This window comes from Erithacus rubecula, assembly GCF_903797595.1.
Source record: "Erithacus rubecula genome assembly, chromosome: 2".
Lineage (NCBI taxonomy): Eukaryota > Metazoa > Chordata > Aves > Passeriformes > Muscicapidae > Erithacus > Erithacus rubecula.
In genome coordinates, this window is record NC_136685.1 from 94,070,527 (window position 1) to 94,088,299 (window position 17,773).

General features: G+C 46.7%; 1 protein-coding gene across 1 annotated transcript in view; it reads right to left on the reverse strand.

The window, feature by feature from the left end:
* The window catches only part of EHD3 (EH domain containing 3), a 29,456-nt gene extending 18,390 nt beyond the window's left edge, over nucleotides 1-11,066 (reverse strand). Inside the window, exons 1-2 of the mRNA XM_079299053.1 lie at nucleotides 10,534-11,066; nucleotides 3,928-4,104 (exon numbers count right to left, since the gene is read on the reverse strand). Of these exons, the coding sequence (XP_079155179.1) occupies nucleotides 3,928-4,104; nucleotides 10,534-10,760 (404 nt within the window). The 5' untranslated portion in view covers nucleotides 10,761-11,066. The remainder of the gene's footprint in view (nucleotides 1-3,927; nucleotides 4,105-10,533) is intronic.
* Between the last annotated feature and the right edge of the window lie 6,707 nt (nucleotides 11,067-17,773).

The following is a 17,773-nucleotide window of genomic DNA, read 5'->3' on the forward strand; positions in this document are numbered from 1 at the left end:
AATATACACCATTGTCATTCTGCTCTCCTCAGTGTTTCCTCTATAGATAACAGGTTTGTGGTTGTTTTTTTCTTTTTCCTATCTCTTTCAGTTCTCCCTAGCTGCCTTTCCAGCTCATATCTACATCCCTGAAGACCCCTGCAGCCTTCCTTTGGGTCCTCTTAAACTGCTCTGCATATTTCTTCGGGCACAATGCCACAAGCTGATGCATTCCAGCCATGGCCTTGCTAGTGGTGAGCAGAGTGGATGGATTGCTTCTTATCTCTTGGAGTTGACAGTCCTGTTTATACATCTCAGTGACATGTTTGCTTTTTTAACAGCAGTATGACACTGTTAACTCACATTCACTTTGTAATTCACTGGTCCCCCCTCTGCAGCTCCATTTATGTGTAATTGCTCTTTAGCTAGTTGTTCCCCATTCTGTATCTATGCAAATCACTGCCTAAGAAGAGTCACTTATGCTTTGTGGGCTGCAGCTCGTCTATTTCAGTTGCTAGTAACAGCAAAGGACAGTAAAAATCTGCTTCCCAAGCTCCTGGTAGCTTTTCAGGGATAGAGGTGTGTGTGTGTGTGTGTACATATGCATATTAATATGGTGGTGTGACATCCTGTCACAGAAAACATGTTACTGTGGGAAGAGGCAGTACCACGGAGGATGGGGGCTGGCACAAGGACTACTCAGTGCAGTCAGGGCAGACGTGCCCCTGCAGTGTGCTGGTTGAGTCTCAGGTTCTGCAGAATTCCCTGCACCTCTGAGTTCCTCCAGGCTATGGCACAACCCAATTGTTCTACTTGTATGACTCCAAGAAGATTCTGATAAGAGTGAATCCTCATGGGTTAAAGAGTGCCTCCTCCCTTAAGCTGTCAGCTATTTCAGACCACATATTACAGCTTCCCACATCCCCAGCTTGGCAGGTGGCAACAGGGAGCAATTCTGAATATGTAATACCTCATATCAAAGAGGGGGACTGGCTTGATTATCCTGTTGAGTGCCAGGCACAGCAGCAGAGAATAAAAGGCTCAGGAGGTCATGTTATTCCCTTGTCCTACCAACCCATGTTTGCTCTTCACTGTTACAGCCCTGAGTACTCCTTGTGCTGCAATATTAAATAGGGCAGGGGGATTTTCCACTAGTTTATCTAGGAAAAGTACTCTACAGGAGATTTCAGATATAAGGTCAGAGGCCAGCATGAGGGAGTGCATTCTGGCTCTTTTGGCAAAGTTAAGGCTGCTGCCCTCCTGCTGTCCCAGCAGAACTGCAGGACCTCAGGGAGCTCGACCTAATTCTGTTTGGGGCCATATGAAGGGTAGAACGTTGTGCCAAACTAGAGTTTCACTACCTCTACAGGCAGAGCATAGGGCTGAAGGAGCAACATGTTATTTACCACTCTTGCTGTTCACAACACAAAACCAGGACTGACTCCACCTTAGCTTCCCAAAACAGACTTTGCAGGTGGGGGAATTCTTGCAACCTAGTCAATGTGATAGGAAAGTAATGGGTGAGATTCCTGATTTTGCTCCAGGCCCTTGGAGCCAAACAAATCTTCCAGATAATAAGGTGCAACTTCTCATCTCTCTGGAATCTTCCCAGGGGTGGGGTTTGGCCAGCAGAGTTGGGGAAAGGAAAACAAACTCTTCTCTCAATGCCCGGGAACAACCTGGGGCAAGAAGGGCAGACAAGAGATAGGATTCTGCAGACCTGCTATCCCCATTCCAGCCATGGGCAGGTGCTTCATCTCCTGGGAATGAAGGGAGGGAGGATACTGGCTCTGAGCAACACCATTTGCTTGTCTCCCAGCCAAATGCTGACTGTACCAGTCTTCCCTTGCTTCCTGGAAAGCAGCAGATCCCAGTCTTTGCTGGGGAGGGAGTCCCAGCTAAGGGTGGATGCTCACTCCTGGAGCAGCAGGCTCTGCACCCCACAGGACACAGTGCTGTGGGCTGTCACCCCTCAGCCAAGACCAGCTTGGCCTGTATGAATGCTACTGCCCCGTGCTGCTCTGTTCCTTTCCACTGATGCTCAGTCAAGTGTTACCTTTAACCATCTATGGGCAAAGCACACTTCCCCGTGGCCACTCTTATCTCAGCTTACAAGTGTGGCCCCTAGAGGTTAGCTCCCTTCTGCAAATTTCTTGCTCACAGCTTCCTAGCTGAGGTCAGGGCCTTGGCATATATACAGCAGCAGCAAGGTACATGCAAGGCAGAGATGGCTCTGCTTGTCCCTAGCCCAGAAGCCAGGCCCACTGGAGAAGTAAGTGTGGGTGGCTTGATCTGGTCCAGTGGGGTGCACCGGGACTTATATCTGCTAAATTTCTGGCCCTCTGAGTCAACTCTTGCATATGTTTAATTTCTTAATTAGCATCTGCTTTTTCTGCATGTGGCTCACACAGCTGAGCCAGTCCCCCTCAGCATGTCTCCTCTGTCAGTTTAGAAATCATTACCCCCCTTTTTTCATGTCAGCAAGAGAAAGATGTCATTAGCTGCTGTGGCTACTCCTGCATTGCTAGAAGGACTGCACTTATGCTGCTGCTGAATCACTGCTGTGTCCCTCTGCCCTGCTGTCTGCACCGACACAGGCTTGACTCTTTCCTCAGAAGAAGGAACAGCAGAAGAAGCATAACAAGAGCACAGCATGAAACAGTGAACTGGGCTAATGCATGCAGAGCTCCCTTGCTGTATCAGGAGCAAACTGCATACAGGACACATCCATCAGGCCAGTTCAGAAGTGTTTGGTCTTTTGCCCCCCATGTCTGGCCTAATGTTCCTTCTCTGCAGTGAACTGGCTGCCAGCTGTGGCTGTTCTTGGCTATCAGCTGAGCTGCTCTGAATTATGTCCTCTTCATCCATGATCTCTGCACTCCAGGCAAGAGGCAAGCAAATAACTATTCTGCCCTGGTGTAGGGAGTGGGCAGTCACCTGACCTAACCTGGTCAGGTGCAGATGTTCTGGGCCCTATGAAATTACAAAAACTTCTCAAAGTCTCTCTGATGCAAGACCATGTTGATGCATTTGAATGATGCTCCTCTGCAGTGATCAGATAGCTCTTCCTGTCACCCTGAGGTACTGCACACAGCAGTGACTTCAGCTAGGTCCCTCTCCTGCCAGCAAGTTTCTCCCCGTGCTTCTCTGCAGGGCCCTTCTCTGCCTTGCTGCAGCCCACACCAGCACTCCTGAGGTCAGTGCTGGTAGGAGATGCTGCACCCTCTGGACAGTCATGCTCTAAGCTTGGAAGATCGAATGGGAGCCAGAGCCCAGCCCAGCTTTCCTGGCTGTTTGGCTGAGCAGCTGCCATGTTTCCAGTGTCTCCCACACTGTGTTAAGGGAAGGCGTCAATGATGGGTGTAGTCAGTTTGTTGCCTTCTGCAGCACAGTTTGTGCTCATCTAGGATATGGGTGTGTGCTGCTGGCTTCCTGCAAGGCCTAGATCCAAAATCTCCCTATGGCTGGGCTGGGTCTAGGGGATGGAAAGGTTATATTCCTCATGTCACAGAGCTGCTCTCCAAACACCCTGCTACTCTTTTTTACAGGAAACACATTAGAGCAGTCATCAGTTTGCACCTGAGGTTGTATGTATAAGGCATGGGAACAGAGAGAGCCTGATTTTGATTACAAATGGAAGAAGCTAGAAATACTGAAGCAGGGGAGAACAAGTATAATGAATATATTTACCTCTAGTCTCCTATAGAGTGAGGGTAGGCTGTGATGTCATTTTTGTTTTGTTTGTTCAGGTAAAATGAAAGTTTGTCACACTTGCATTTATCAGTCCTTCAGCAACTGACTTAGGTTCATCTGGCAGGAATGGACTGGCTTTGCATCAGCCATGTGTATGGGAGCAAAAGAAGTGTATTATCCCTTTGTATTACTGGCTGTGCTGCTCATTAGATTCTAACTTTACTCCACAGAACAGGAGAGTTCCTGAGTACTGACCTGTTCAAAAAGGCATTGCCAAAGGCGTTGAGTTTCCTGAACGGTTTTTTGGGATCCACCACCAAAGCGTTTCCAGGAACGATTCCTTCCACATCTCCTTGCATAACTGCTATAAAGGAGTCAGTTGTAGGCTCTGGTCCAATCCTCATCCCTGGGAAATCCTGCTCCAGCAGGTACCTGTAAGTGAAAACAGGGTGTGGGTATGAGACACGAGCTGCTAAGTCCTAAATTAATTGTACTGAAGATTGCAGTGCAATTATGATGCTCAAGAGCATGGATCCTTCCGAGACTATTTTTAGCACTGTCACTGAATTGTTTGATAAATGTCTTGGTAGCTTTTCTACTTAGGATCTCAACACTGAAAGCTCATTTAAGGTGGATTAAGAAACTGAGATGATTATAGCTGCTGGGAAGAGATTCTCATCACGTTGCATCATTCTGTGTACTTCAATCCTCAAGACATTTGGAGCAGATTTAGCACAGCAACGTAAAAACAACAGTTCACTGCAATCACAGAGTTAATCCTGAAACCCTACTGGCTCTTGGTGCCAATATCAATTACTTCACTGCTGCTCATTTCATCCAGCTAATGTGCTTAGCCTCTAGTCCAAATCAGTCGCTTAAATGCCAACTTCCCCTGCACTTGACTGAAGTCTCAGCCTCTGTCCTTGTGTGCTTCTGAAATGCAGCACAGGTCTGCACTACAAACTGCTCAAGCATATTGAGCACTACACACGTGGGTGGGGGAGTATATTCCAAGATATATATCAAGCTAGATAGCACAGTAAGGACAGAATCCCTTATTATTTCCTGAAGGTAGTTTGGCAAATTTTAGGGAAAGATAGTCACCCACTGGATTGTAGGGCTTTGAATAGGACCCTGGCAGCATATCCCAACTGACCCTGCCAAATTCAGGGTGGGTAAATGGCATATACATGGGACAGTTCCCTTTGGCTCATGAAGGTGCCAAATGCCATCACTGAGGCCAGGTCTGTGTTTGTGTGGGTGGGTGCAGAAAACCACCTGCTGATCCTGTGCTGAAAACCAAGACCATTATGTCCATGTGGCTTGCAGAAGGTAGCTAGAACTGGTCTAGCCCTCCATGAGGGATGGCATCAGAGGTGACAAGTGATAAACTCTGGCAAGTTACCTGAAGAATAAAATTACTACCAGACTATGGAAGTTAGTAAAATAATGTGTTGCTTGTTGCCAGAGGGTAGCTGGAATTCCCTCTTTGACCTAATCCTCAGTAGGAAGAAAGATTATTTCAGAATTGCTGTGATGCTAAAACTAGATTATGGGGATGTGGAAAAGGAAATAGGGGAAAGACTGGAGATTTTTTTCATGAGACTGGTATGTCTAAGCACCAGAACTGGCTCACTCAGGTGAGTCTTAGTGAGTGAAGTCCTTGTGTGAGGGACTATAGGACCACTGGCATGAAGGCTTGTGATAACTTTAGTGGTTCCTACTTTCACTGTCATTTTAACATAGGTAATCACTATCCAGTGTTTAAAGAGCAACAAAAAAAACCTGTGCAGGCAATTTATTGATACCATGTCAGCAAACGTGTCTTCAGTTCCCAATGGGCAAGGCCAAATCAACTAGATTTAGAGATAATGAAATGCATAGCCAGGACAAATCACTGATACTTAATCTGGCTTGGTACACACTCACACTGCAACAAGAATACCTCCACAAATGGTATCCATAATTCCCTTAGGAGATGACCATACCTCCTCCACTGTTTTTTTATCATGTATTTTCTTGTATCTTTTGTCCAAAGTGATTTCCAAGTCCCATGCTCACCAGAAGGTCACCAGAAGTGATTCTTCTTAGTTGCAGAACTCTGAGAAGCTACAGCAGCTGTTGAGCAGCTCCTAAAAGACCTGAAATAATTCAGCAAGGGAGCAGCCCTCTGACCACCCATACTAGGGTGGACATATCCTATTTATCTAAACCTTATGTAGGGGTTTCTCAAAAAAGAACCTTTGCTATAAAAATGGGTGATTACCTAAGAAAAGCAGACTGCAGGTAGTGCTGGTGTGTGCCACCTCTCTGGCTGGTGATCACAGTACACCTTCCTGGCTGCCACAGTAACTCCTCACTAGCTTGAAGCACCTGAGAACAACAAGGGGCTCCTTCTCTTCCACCATGGGCTCTGTAGACTATAATATGAATATTCTTGGTTCAATTCACTGGAAAAGCCCCTACACTGCATAGCTATTTGCTAGTTTAGAAGCCACTTGGTCAGACTCTGGAAACTAAGCTTGTGCCCCCTAGATGGCAATTGAAACACCAGCCCCTGATGGAAACTGCTGTCAAGCCTTTTTTCTTTTTAGAGGCTTGAAATGCACGTGTAATATGACAACTTTTGAGTAGAAGTAAAAAATAGTAAGGGTGGGAGTTGTTTATTATTTATAGATAAAACTTCCCAGAAAATCTAACCAAAAGTCCTGTGTGTAATAGCAACACTCCTTCAGACAGCCTGCTTGAAAGAATTTTACCACAGCTCCACTCAGCTAATGTTTCAAAGCATTTCTGTTTATTTCTTGTGTAAGACCTTGAAAAAAAACCCACAAAACAAAACAAAAAAAAGCACAAAAGAAGGAGCTGCACACCAATGTTATTGACTTATGTGCAACAAGTGGTAGGAAACCAGAGAGATGAAGATTTGTACTGGCCACCATCACAGCATCTATTTTAAGTGAGGCCTCTCTGGGAGATTGGGGTACATTGTGCAACAGGGTGTCAGCAGCACAAGAATCTCATTATGCAAAGGATAAATACAAGGGGTTGTATTGACACTGCCTGATGGGGGGAAGGCACCTCTGCTCAGCAGTGGCACAGAGGCAAGCCAGAGAACAACTGGCAGTTGTCACATTTGTGGGGATTTCTGGGAGAGAAGAGCAAACAACAGCTGTGGAAAACACCAACCATCAGCAAGCAATTTCTTCTGCCAGTGCTGCATGCCTCAGCTGAGCTGCTGAACACCAAAGGCCTGAGGAAGTGACCTCCAGTGAGGCTAGGGAAGTCTGCAGAGTACCCCAGGCAGGAGGGGAATAGGTCTTTTGTGACCACTCTGCTTTTTAGAGAAGTGTCTGGAGTCGGTATGTGGCTGGAAGCATCGTGTTGTTTGCCTGTTTCAGGCCTGCTCCTGGGAAGGGCCAGGGCAGGGAAGCTGGGTTAGTGCTAGCTCAGCTTGGGGTCCCCTTTCCCAGGTGGATTTGGAAATGGGTAAGGAGAGGCCAGGCTGCCTGGGCAGGAGTGCCTCAGGATGTGGGGGAAGGGGCTGCCTGCCCGTGATGAGTCATGCAGGAGCCCTGCAGGATGCTGAGTGTGGCAGCAGAGGTGATGCTGAGCTGAAGGGGAAGAAGGCAGAGCAGGAGGAAATGGTGACAACTGCCTGATGCAGACACAGATGAAAGGTTCAGGGCTGCACTGGGAGGTCACACCAGAGCTCTGCGTGTAGCCTGTGACAAAGAGCGTGGAGAGGCCAGGACGTGTAAATGATTAGCTGTGGGAGGAAGGGGTGGCTACACCAGAAAAGCAAGCTATGTTGACAGTTAGTAGGACTCTGGCAGGCTTGTTTATTTTATTAGCAGGATAGCTGGACCTGAGCCAGGATTATTTTTAGAAATGACCAAGGAACCTAAGTTAATTAGGAGAGTAATGTTCTGTCCTGTACTCCCACCCTCTTACAGGAAACATAAAAAGCAATAACGTTATAAAGGCAGGCTCCAGTGAGATCCTGCAGTGGCTGTCAGATATTCCCAGGTAGAAGTGTTGCTTTGCCCTAACCAGCACTGACTTTCAGCCCCTAACCCTGTAGAAAGGCGTCAGCCAAATGTTTGCTGAGGAGAGAAATGGGAGTGAGTACAAAGAGATGATACAGCAGGAATGGAAAAGCTGCATTAGCAATGCTACACCTTTGACTTAGCACAGAAAGGCTTGGTTCTGTGTCCCTGCAAGCAGAAGAGGAAACAACCTGGTTCCACTGAAAACAAGCCATACTCTGGTCTCACCTCACTGGTTTTGGCCCACACAGCTCACCTCCCTCTTTCCAGGCTCAGACTCTAGGAATGTTTCTCACTGCTGACCTTGACTGCCTTTTCTGCCATCAGCTCCTGACAAGAGTGCAGCCTCACTGCAAGATGCTGCAGCTTAGGTACTTCACAGCCTTGCATTTCTTTCTTGTTTCTCTGCAGATTCCTCAAAACAAGGAAAGATGATTGGAAGACAGACATTCCTTAGGTAGGTGACTAAGGGTGTTTTTTTTTTTTTTTTTTTTGGTAAGGTGTCCTGGGATCCAGGTAAATTGGGACTGAGTAAATTCCACATGATTGTTTAGTGGCATTAAGTCATCTCCCTAAATTGCATGGCAGTATAAGCAGGATGCAATTTAAGAGTGGAATTGATACATAAGGCTAACCCTAATTATCCCCCATCCTGACAAGACTGTGGACGGAATGTCCAGAGGCTGCTTCTTGCTTTAGTCTAAGACATAATGGTTGTCAACCCTCCCACTTCCTCCCCCCAGCCCCCTTTAACTCCTCCCTGCTCTCAGCTTTAGCTCCCACTTGCCTTCCCACAATAACTCTGGATGCTAATCTGGTGTTTATCCCAGCTCTTTAATGAGCAGTGCCTGCAAGCTCACGCTGGAAGGCTGTCACGAGCAACATGAGGTTGTTTGGCCTTTGACTGGGAACACACTGGAGTAACAGACTCTCACACTTCTCCTAAGCCAGAGAACCTGGGGTTCTACCAAAGTTCTCAACTTTCACCTTCTTAAGCACTATTTTAAACAGAAGACTCTGCCTTTCTGGAAGGTCCATTTGGCATTCCTGTGAAGCCCCCAAACCTCCTGGTCACTTTTTTTTCTGCTTGACCATCATCTCTGTGAAGGCTTGTCCCAGCCCTGTGCCTGGAAAAAAACTGGAAGAAGGCACAAGTGAAAAGCAGTTGTCAGAGGGGCTCAGATCCACTTGCTGACAGCAAAGAGGCGTTGCTGCCTTTTCACATGAGCAAAGACTCAATCTTCCTCAGCCTGGAACATGCTCTAGGCACCCAAACATCCTGCAGAAGAAGCTAAGGCTTACAGAAAAAGGACTTCACTCAACAGACAGGGGCAAAGACAGGAAGTGTCTGCTAACAGCATGCAGGTCAGACTGCAGGGAAACACTGATGCTGACAATCTAGAGAAGAGAATTAGGAAGAGATGCTTTAGTTAGACAGCTTTATAAAAAATTTAGCAATTCCTCATGTTCAGGCTCTGAGTGTCTGTAACCCAGAAGACAGAAAAAGGTTTCCAAACAGACTTGGCACCCAGTCACAGAACAGAGATCTGGGGTAGAATCAGGCAGTTGTGCTATCCTCTCTGTTTTTCGTAAGAGTAACTCCCTTTGCAAACATCTGCAAAATGCTTCTCTGGATCATTTTGTACCCCTTCACCATCCACCTGACTTGCTCATATGAGAAAAGCCTTTTAAACTTTGTTTGCCAGGTACATGCCAAGGTAGCAGAAATGTATTCTGTTCTTGGCTCCTGACCAGGAAATCCAGCAGCAGGAATATTACACCACGTTTAAAAAAAATCTTCTGCATTTCTCAAGGTCATTCCTTTAGAGGTACAGTCAATTTGATTCACCTCTCTCTACTCCCTGCAGTTCCCTCCTTCACCAAGAAATACTGGTAGAACAAAAGGCTGGCTGCCTATGGCTCGGGTCCAGATCTACACTGGGGTAATTCCACAGATTTCAACACAGCCACACCAGAAAAAGGCTGGAATTTAACGCTTAGCGTATGAATCACATAGGAAACACGGACAGCGCATATTCAGCTATGATCCCAAGGGAAAGGCTGCTGCACGTTGAACTAACAGCATGGCTGAACAGCCATCCCTGCAACCAAGTCCAGCCGGAAAAGTTTAACCCTCTCTGCGACAGTTTCACATCACCGAAATGAAAGAGCTGCTAGCAGCTCCTCTTTCATTATAACTCGAAAGGAACTTGCTGCTCCCAACATCTCGCCGAGCAGGACACAGTGTGAACAGGGCTTTGCTTCTGCAGCCCTGAGGAGGGGCAGGTCTCTCTGTGCTCTGCTTCTCTAAGCAGGCTCTGTGTGCTGTCTCTGGGACGGTGCAGAAAGACAGACACACGCAAGCGTGTAACAGCGACCACTGCAAACCGAAGCACCCCGTTTAAAGCTGCCTCACCCCTCAAAAGCCAGATCCAATTGAAAAGAATGACTACAAGGGTCAGCCCGGGCAGCGCAGGCACGGGATGCCCCGCGCGTGGCTTCCCAAAGCCTTTGCACTTTGGACGGCCAGGAGGGCCCCAGTGACTCACACCTCCACACTCCCGCACTCCTCAGCCCTGCCCTGGGCTACTTTTTGCCACGTCGGTGTTTTATAGGACATCTTACACCACCCTGTGCTTGCGAAGGAATGCCCTGCGTTTGAGTGGAGGTGACTTTTCAATGAAAAGCTGTTGAGGGGGTAAAAGAAGGGGGATCAAGGCATGGCACGGGTAGCAGGGACACGCTCTACCCCACCCCAGCGCCCAGGCGACGAGCGTGCAGGCATGCCTGGGAGGGGGCAGCAGGATTTTACCTAATGAAGGTGGTCTTCCCAGTGGAGTACTGCCCCACGAGGAGCACCATCGGCTTGTTGTCGAAGTCGGCATCTTCCAGGGCGGGCGAGTGGAACTCGTGGAACTTGTAGTGTTCTTCCAGCGGCAGCAGCTTGGTCTTGTAAAGCTTCTTCAGGCCGTCGCTGACCGTCTGGAACACCTCCGGGTCCTTCCGCCGACGGTCGTCGGTGCCCAGCCAGCTGAACATCTTGTGGCCTCCTGACGCCAGCTCCGCGGCGACCAGCGGGGCTGGGCTGGGCTGGCTGCGAGCGCGGGCTACCCGCGCATCCCCCTCAGGCCGGGCGGGCCTCACTCCGCTCCAGCGCCCACCCGCGAGGGCCGCCCGCCCTCACGCCACCTGCGCCGGCGATCTCAGCCAGAGAGCAGTCCCCGCGGGAGGCTGAGGGAGCGGCTCGTCCGCGCAGCCCTGGCCCAGCGGCACCGGCGGGCGCCGCCTCCCCTCACGCCGCCGGCTCCCGGCGTGGGCATGGCGCGGAGGCCCGGCCCTCCAGGAAAGGGGCGGGCGCCGGAAGCCGGCCGTTCCTGGCAGGCGCCGCCCGTTCTCCCCGGCGGGTGAAGCCGCGCCGGGCGCCGCCATGTTGGGCACGGGGAGGGCCGGGCCCCGCCGCGCCCCCTGGGGGTCGTTGAGGGGATTTTCAGCCCGGCCGCCATTTTATTGCCTTTCTCTCCTCGCTGCGAAATAGAGCTAAAAAAATCCACTGAAATAAACCGTGCGAGTCTGAGACGGAGCCGGCTGAGTACTGCCAGCCTCATCTGGGTCTCCAACCTATCACAGAATGGGCCAGGTTGGAAAGGAACACAGTGGGTCATCTGATCCAACCTCCTGCTCGAGCAGGGTCATCGCAGAGCACCTGGCAGAGGGCTGTGATAAGATGGTATGGAATGCTCCAGTGAGGGACGCTCCTTTCTGGGCAGTATGTCCCATGTATGGTCATCAGCACAATAAAGAAATTCTTCCTTATACTCAGGTAGAATTTCCCGTGCATCAATTTCTGCCCGTTGCCTCTTGCCCTATGTCTTGGCACCGCTAAGAGGAGGCAGGCTCCATCCCCTTGACAGCCCCCTTGAGATGCTCACACACATTGAGAGATGTGCTCTCAGTTGTCTCTTGTTCTTTCCCCAGCCCAGTGACTGGGCTGCACTGCTGCCCCTCCCTTCATGGGGCTCACAGCTCTGGCTGTGCCTGGAGGAGTCCATCTAAGCAGATGAGATGGGCAAATTATCTACTGCCCCAAGTTCTTTATTCCTCCAGCAATGAGGGATGACAGGACAGCTGCATAGGTCTTCCAGGAGTGGCCTGAGGCTCGGCATGTCCTTGCGACTGGCCATCAGCTCCACTGCCAGGCTCTCCTCACCTCCACTGCACAGCTGGGATAAAGCAGGACTTTTTTCCCTAAAATATCTCCTAAAGGCTTTTTCACTTTAGTCCATCCCATGGGTCTGAAAAATGTGGCAAGAGGCAGTTTTGGAATCGATCCTGCCGTGTGGCAGTTCCTGCCCTTTCCCAGCCGTTTCTAGCCGGGAGGAGCCCAGATCTTGCATAAGCAGAGACAGCTCTGCATTAAAACTTTTTTTTTTTTTTTTTTTAATCCCCCCAGGAGTTGGGGGATACATGGAGACTCTGTGGCCCTGTGTGCCTGAACAATAATCCAGGTCCATTTCTATGCCTTCTACTGCAGGAGGAAATACTTTCCTTGTTCCCATTGTGTCATCCCAGGCTCTCTGGAATGGCCTGACCCAGGAGGTGCAAGCAATGACTCCAGGGACCAGCTTTCTTTTTCTGGAAGAACACAGCAGGCTGACTGTATTTTCTGAGGATCAAAATTCTCTGCTTTCCTGCCAATGTCTAGCACTGAAAGTAGAACTGATGTTTTGAAACCTCCTTAAGACCAATTTCCCTCATTTCTTTAGTTTTATAAATAGAGACTTTTGGCTTTAAGAATTAGATGACTCCTTTCCAGTGAAAACTCCTGAAAATGAAAGGCCCCATAGAATTCAACATGTTTTGGCAAGAATTACTCATTTTGTAGGAAAAAAACTCGCTTTCATCTTCTAGATAGTTCTGCCATTTAAGGGCTGTGCTCCTCTGATGGTGCTCTGGCATTTCTACAGCTATATATGGAGTCTCTTTGGTGTTTGCTTGTGTTATCCTCAGAGCTGAGCAGAGGTCAGGCCAGGAAACCTTTGATTGTAAATCTCCCTGGCCACCTTGGTGCCCTTCCTGAAGGCAGTGAGTGGAGAGCAAAGCAAGGTTTCTGTTGTGCAAGGCTGCAGGAGCTGACTGCCACAGGTATGGCAGAAGCTCAGTTGTTCCCCATTTACAAGGTGAGGCTATTAATCATTAAATTGCACTAATCATAAGTATGCATGTCTGATGGCTGCCAAATGGTCAAAAAAAAAAATTCTTTGTCTTGGATGAAGATAATCCCTTTCCTATGGATTCATTATCTCCAGGGCAGATCACAATGAAGCTTGGCAGTCTTTATAGACTTTCTGTAGGTATCTCACAAACATTACACAATTTTATTTATTTTTCAGTCTGTTTTCTTAGCCATTTGAGACTGACTTCCTCAACAACTGTCTTTACCTTGAGATACAGAGTATGCCAAAAACAAAGGGAAGTAAAATTAGGAAAGGAAGTTTACAGTATAATTAATTCTGTCAGAATCAAACTGAAAGTTTTAATCTGTTTTCATTAATAATTTATTTTCATTTCTTAATCAGAGGTGTTTTAATGGATGGTTTTCTGTTGGAGAGCTTGGTCTTATGGTCCAGTCTTTAATAAGTTTGAGCTTTTTTTAGTAATTTACATTTTTTAAATGTAAAAGCTCTCCTTTGACTGCCCTGCAGAGAAGCCACTCTACTGCAGTACTCAGTACATACCTCTGTCTGATACTGATGGGGTCCACTAAAGTCCTCTACTACAGAATTTGTCTTTATCTTTAAACATGTGGTTGATTTAACCTTTAGTTTTATAGTTTCTCAGGCATGTCCCTGCTTTTGGTTACAGGGATGGCAGTCACTTAACTGGATGCTTGCCTTGACCAGGAGGGAGAAGCTTGCTGGAGAAGCTTCACTTCCACTTTGCTGAAAGTCAGTGAGGCTGGACTAAGTATTTGTACACAAAATGAAACCTGGGTTCTCGGGGACAAGACACAATGTTGTATAACTGAAACTTGTGAAATGGTGACAAATATGTTTGCTTATCTGTAGCCTTGGGGTGGACAGGTTTACTTCTTACCCGATCATCTGAGATGGGCAGACTGAAGTCACAGAATCTGAAAGATGTGACTCAGACCATAATGTGTTGACAGTTTCAAGAAGCCTGTGGGAACAGTGCAGTTCAGAACTTCCTGCCACTGCAGTTACTGCCACTGTTTGTCCATTACCAAGTATGAAACTTGGGGCAGTGTCAAAAGTTCAGGTGCTGATGGGTTCAACAGGGAGTAACCAGGGTTGTGGGAAAGGAAAGAAGGGAGAGCGAGGTGCAGAATGCCCCCAGAATTAAACCAAATATACTAATTTGGTAAGTAAGGGAGGGACAGTTTCCTCTGGTCCAGCTGGATCAAAATTCTCAACTGCCTGCTGGTGCCATATGGCCTCTATGTGGAGACATAAAATTGTCTCCAGCATAGTCTATTCCTTTCCTCACTCACTGCTTTGCCTTGCAACTCTGCTGCCTTCCTCCCCTGCACTCACTGCTCCTTCAAATTCCTCTGAAATATCTCCCATTGGTTTTCTTGTACCATTTTTCAGGTGTCATGATAGACACACACACACAAAAACACGCACAGAGTCCTTTTCCTTTCCCTCCCTGTACTGCTCTTAGTGCCTCATTGCCTGAGGTGGAAGGAGGTGTTTTACCACAGAAGTGCCACCAAAAATGGGGAGTGTGGGGCTGGATAATAAACATCCAGTGAGTGGGAAGCATTCTTGCTTCCAGAGAGCTCCCTCCTTAGATCTGTTTGGCAAAGAAAGCTGCTTGTGTTGCACACAGGGGACCGGACTGATGGGATGTCTGTAATAGTGCTGGAAAGAAAAATCCTCTGAGCCCTTCACCGTCCTTGTAGTGCAGAAGCTTGGTCTATAAACTCTTGAATGATTTTGTCTGTCTCTGCCATGGGACATACACCTCTATCAAACTTGCATAAATGTTCTTTGTGGAAATTGATACGATTAACTGATTGACAAAGTGTCATGTCCCTGTTAGTTCTGAGAAAGTATGTGAGGTTGAGAGTATTTCCTCTCTGAACTGTTTGTTACCTGAAAGCAGAAATCCTGTTAAATTATATTAAGACACAGTTGAACACATCTTCCTGTTCTACCTTGTCAGAGATTTACGGAGAGATGTGGTGTTTTGTTCTTTGAATAACTGAGTAACAAGCTAAACAAGGAAACTGCCTTCTCCTGAAGCAATGAGTCAAAAGGTAGCCTGTGTGATGGGCTGACCTCTTCTTTCATGTCTTCTGTGGAATATTTTTGCATTGACTTCTCCAGAAATTTTCTGTGATTGCTCAATATGCTTTTTTTTTTCCCCGCCTTCTGCTCTAGCACAATGTTTGATAGGTTAGGACAGGCTCTTGGAGTTACGTATGCAAAGCATATATATACATGCTCTTAAATACACACATAGGGAGAGATGACAAATATACTGTTTATGAGCAGCAGGCATCACTGCCAGGTATCCTCTGCTGTGAGAACACACCTGGAGAAGGTAAGACATCAAATGCCAAGTGCTATGTAGAGGGATTTGGTGCTGGCATTTAGCAGTTATCTCTGGCTAGCACAGAATTAGGATTTTCCAGAGGTTCGAAGGGAATGTAACTCTGTCACCATGTTAAGATGAAGCTGTCCTCTGGGATCAGATGGGGATATTAGTTACACAATGCAGCAGCTGCTGCTGTTCTCTGGATGTGTTGAAGGGAAAGGCAAAAAGTTTGTATCAGTAAATGTGGGAAGGTTGGGTGTGATGTAAAGCAGCTAGATGAGCCACATCAGCTGCCCTGCATGTCACAGCTCCAACACTTCTGCCTGCCAAGTGGTTGGCAACACAGGCTGGTGTTTTAGCTAACCCACATTTTGTGCACCCTTATTCTCTCACTTTTGCTGTTTAGAGTTGGTTTGGCTGATACTTGATCACTGAGTATTCTGCAGAGATCAAAAATATCATCTGTCATTAGTGGGAGTTGTGGGTAGTCAGAATATTTAGTGATTGGGATGCTTATGAATAGGATGTTGTAACCTTAAGTGCTAAAACACAGATCTTGAGTAAATGGGATTTTCGTATTTCCATTGGTTTCAATGTAGCTTGGACAATTTCCACAGCTAAGGATATGTATTTTTAAATCTCACCCAGAGTCTTTAAAAGTGAATCTGTGGTCAGAGAGGTATTACTTGAAATTCTGAAAGCCATCCAGGCATTTGATACAGACTTTTTGTTGATATCACTGGGAGCAGGTTCACTGCTTGACCTTGAAAATCTCAGCACCAGAAGGTGTTCATCAACTTTTGGGCCAATAATCTAAGCACAGGAAATGCAGGGAAAGGTCATCCACCTGTCTCTATATTAATTAATTTTGTGAGAAAACGTAGTTCAGTGCTACTTTTCAGGATATTTCTATTTGCTTTACCAGGCCACAGGAAGAGCAGGAGTCAGCTTTGAGAATTTTTTTTCTGAAATACAACACTCTGTTTAATCAAAGACTAGAAGTTATACCTGCAAGTACTGTTTTTATACAGTTGTTTAGAGACTAATAAAGATTAACAATGCCTAATGCACTCACACTATCATTTTGACTAATGACTACTAATTTCTGTAGCTAATGTTCTGCTGTGTTACATGAATGGTTGTAAAAGATGGCCCTGCATCATTTGTTCTGCTCACCCTAAAATTTATTATTTTGCATGCAGGCATTTACTACTTTGTTCCACACAATCAAGAGCAGCTCCTCAGCCCAGATTTGGATTGTCTTTGTTAAATCAGAAGAACTGAGCTGAGCTCTGTCATCCCCAGGTTTAGCCCTGAAATGGCCCACTATCCAAGTGTTGCCTGAGGTAAATCCTCCCATAGACTGAGTAAGAGGCTCTCAGAGAATTAATTCATGGTCCAGTTACTTTTACAAAAAGTGAAGGATTTTCCATGGATTCTTCAGCTTCTTATTTCAAGGCTTAAGAATGAGGCATTTAAGATCTTGAGAAATCTCAGGGGAGATCATAGGATGCTAATGCAGGAAGGAGTTAGATCAGATGGTAAATATGCAAACTAGGGGAATGTGCAAAGAATAGAGAATCAAATCCATTTAACCTACTGGCTCATGGCTTCCCTCTAAAGCTTTTAACCTCTGTCTGCTACACTTGGCTGCTTTCCCTTAGAAATTTTAATTGCTGGAAGAGATATGCACACACTCTGCTCCACCTGTGGAGGAGGACTGATTCAGTGTGGCTCAGTACCATTGGTGAATGCAGGAATACTTTGGCTAGTCATATACAGCTGTATCTGGTGCCTGTTCATACACAGGACTGTGGCCAGGCAGAGGGTTAAACACAAGGTGGAACACTTGCTGTCTGAGAAGTGACTGTTCATGATACATGAAGTGCTTCATTGCACCTTTTCCAGGTAGTTTGGAAAAGACTTTAAAACAACACACAGTCAGGCTTAGCTGGGAGGTTTTCAAAACATAGAAAGTAGCATCATTGATTCAACACACCCTTACAGTCAGGGGTGCTGGCTGAATTTCTTGAAAATAAGGCTACATATTCATGTGATTTAAGACTTAATTTTTGAAAGCAATGGTTTTTTTCATACTATATTTGGGTTTCAAGACCTGTATATAAAATTCAATCATTTTTCAAAATGACAGAGGGAAGTGAGAACTGGTTAAAAGTTAAAATAATTTTATCAGGCACTGTGAATTCTCTGCACACCCAAAAACAGTATCTCAAATGTTTGTTCTTCACTGTAGCTCAAAGTGTGCCAGTTGCTTTCCACTTCTTTTCCTGGGGAGCAGCAGAATGAGGAATTCTTCTTCACACATGTTTTGTCTGCCTATGTAAAGTGCAGCTGGTCTCCAGGCTGTTTTCTTCCTTTGTTTTTCTCTATCTCTGTATGTTGCTTATGTTGTTGAGGCCATGAAGGCCAATGGCTGTAAAAAGGGAAGGTTTGGAGGGAGAAGACAGCATTTTTCATCTGGAGAAAAAGTA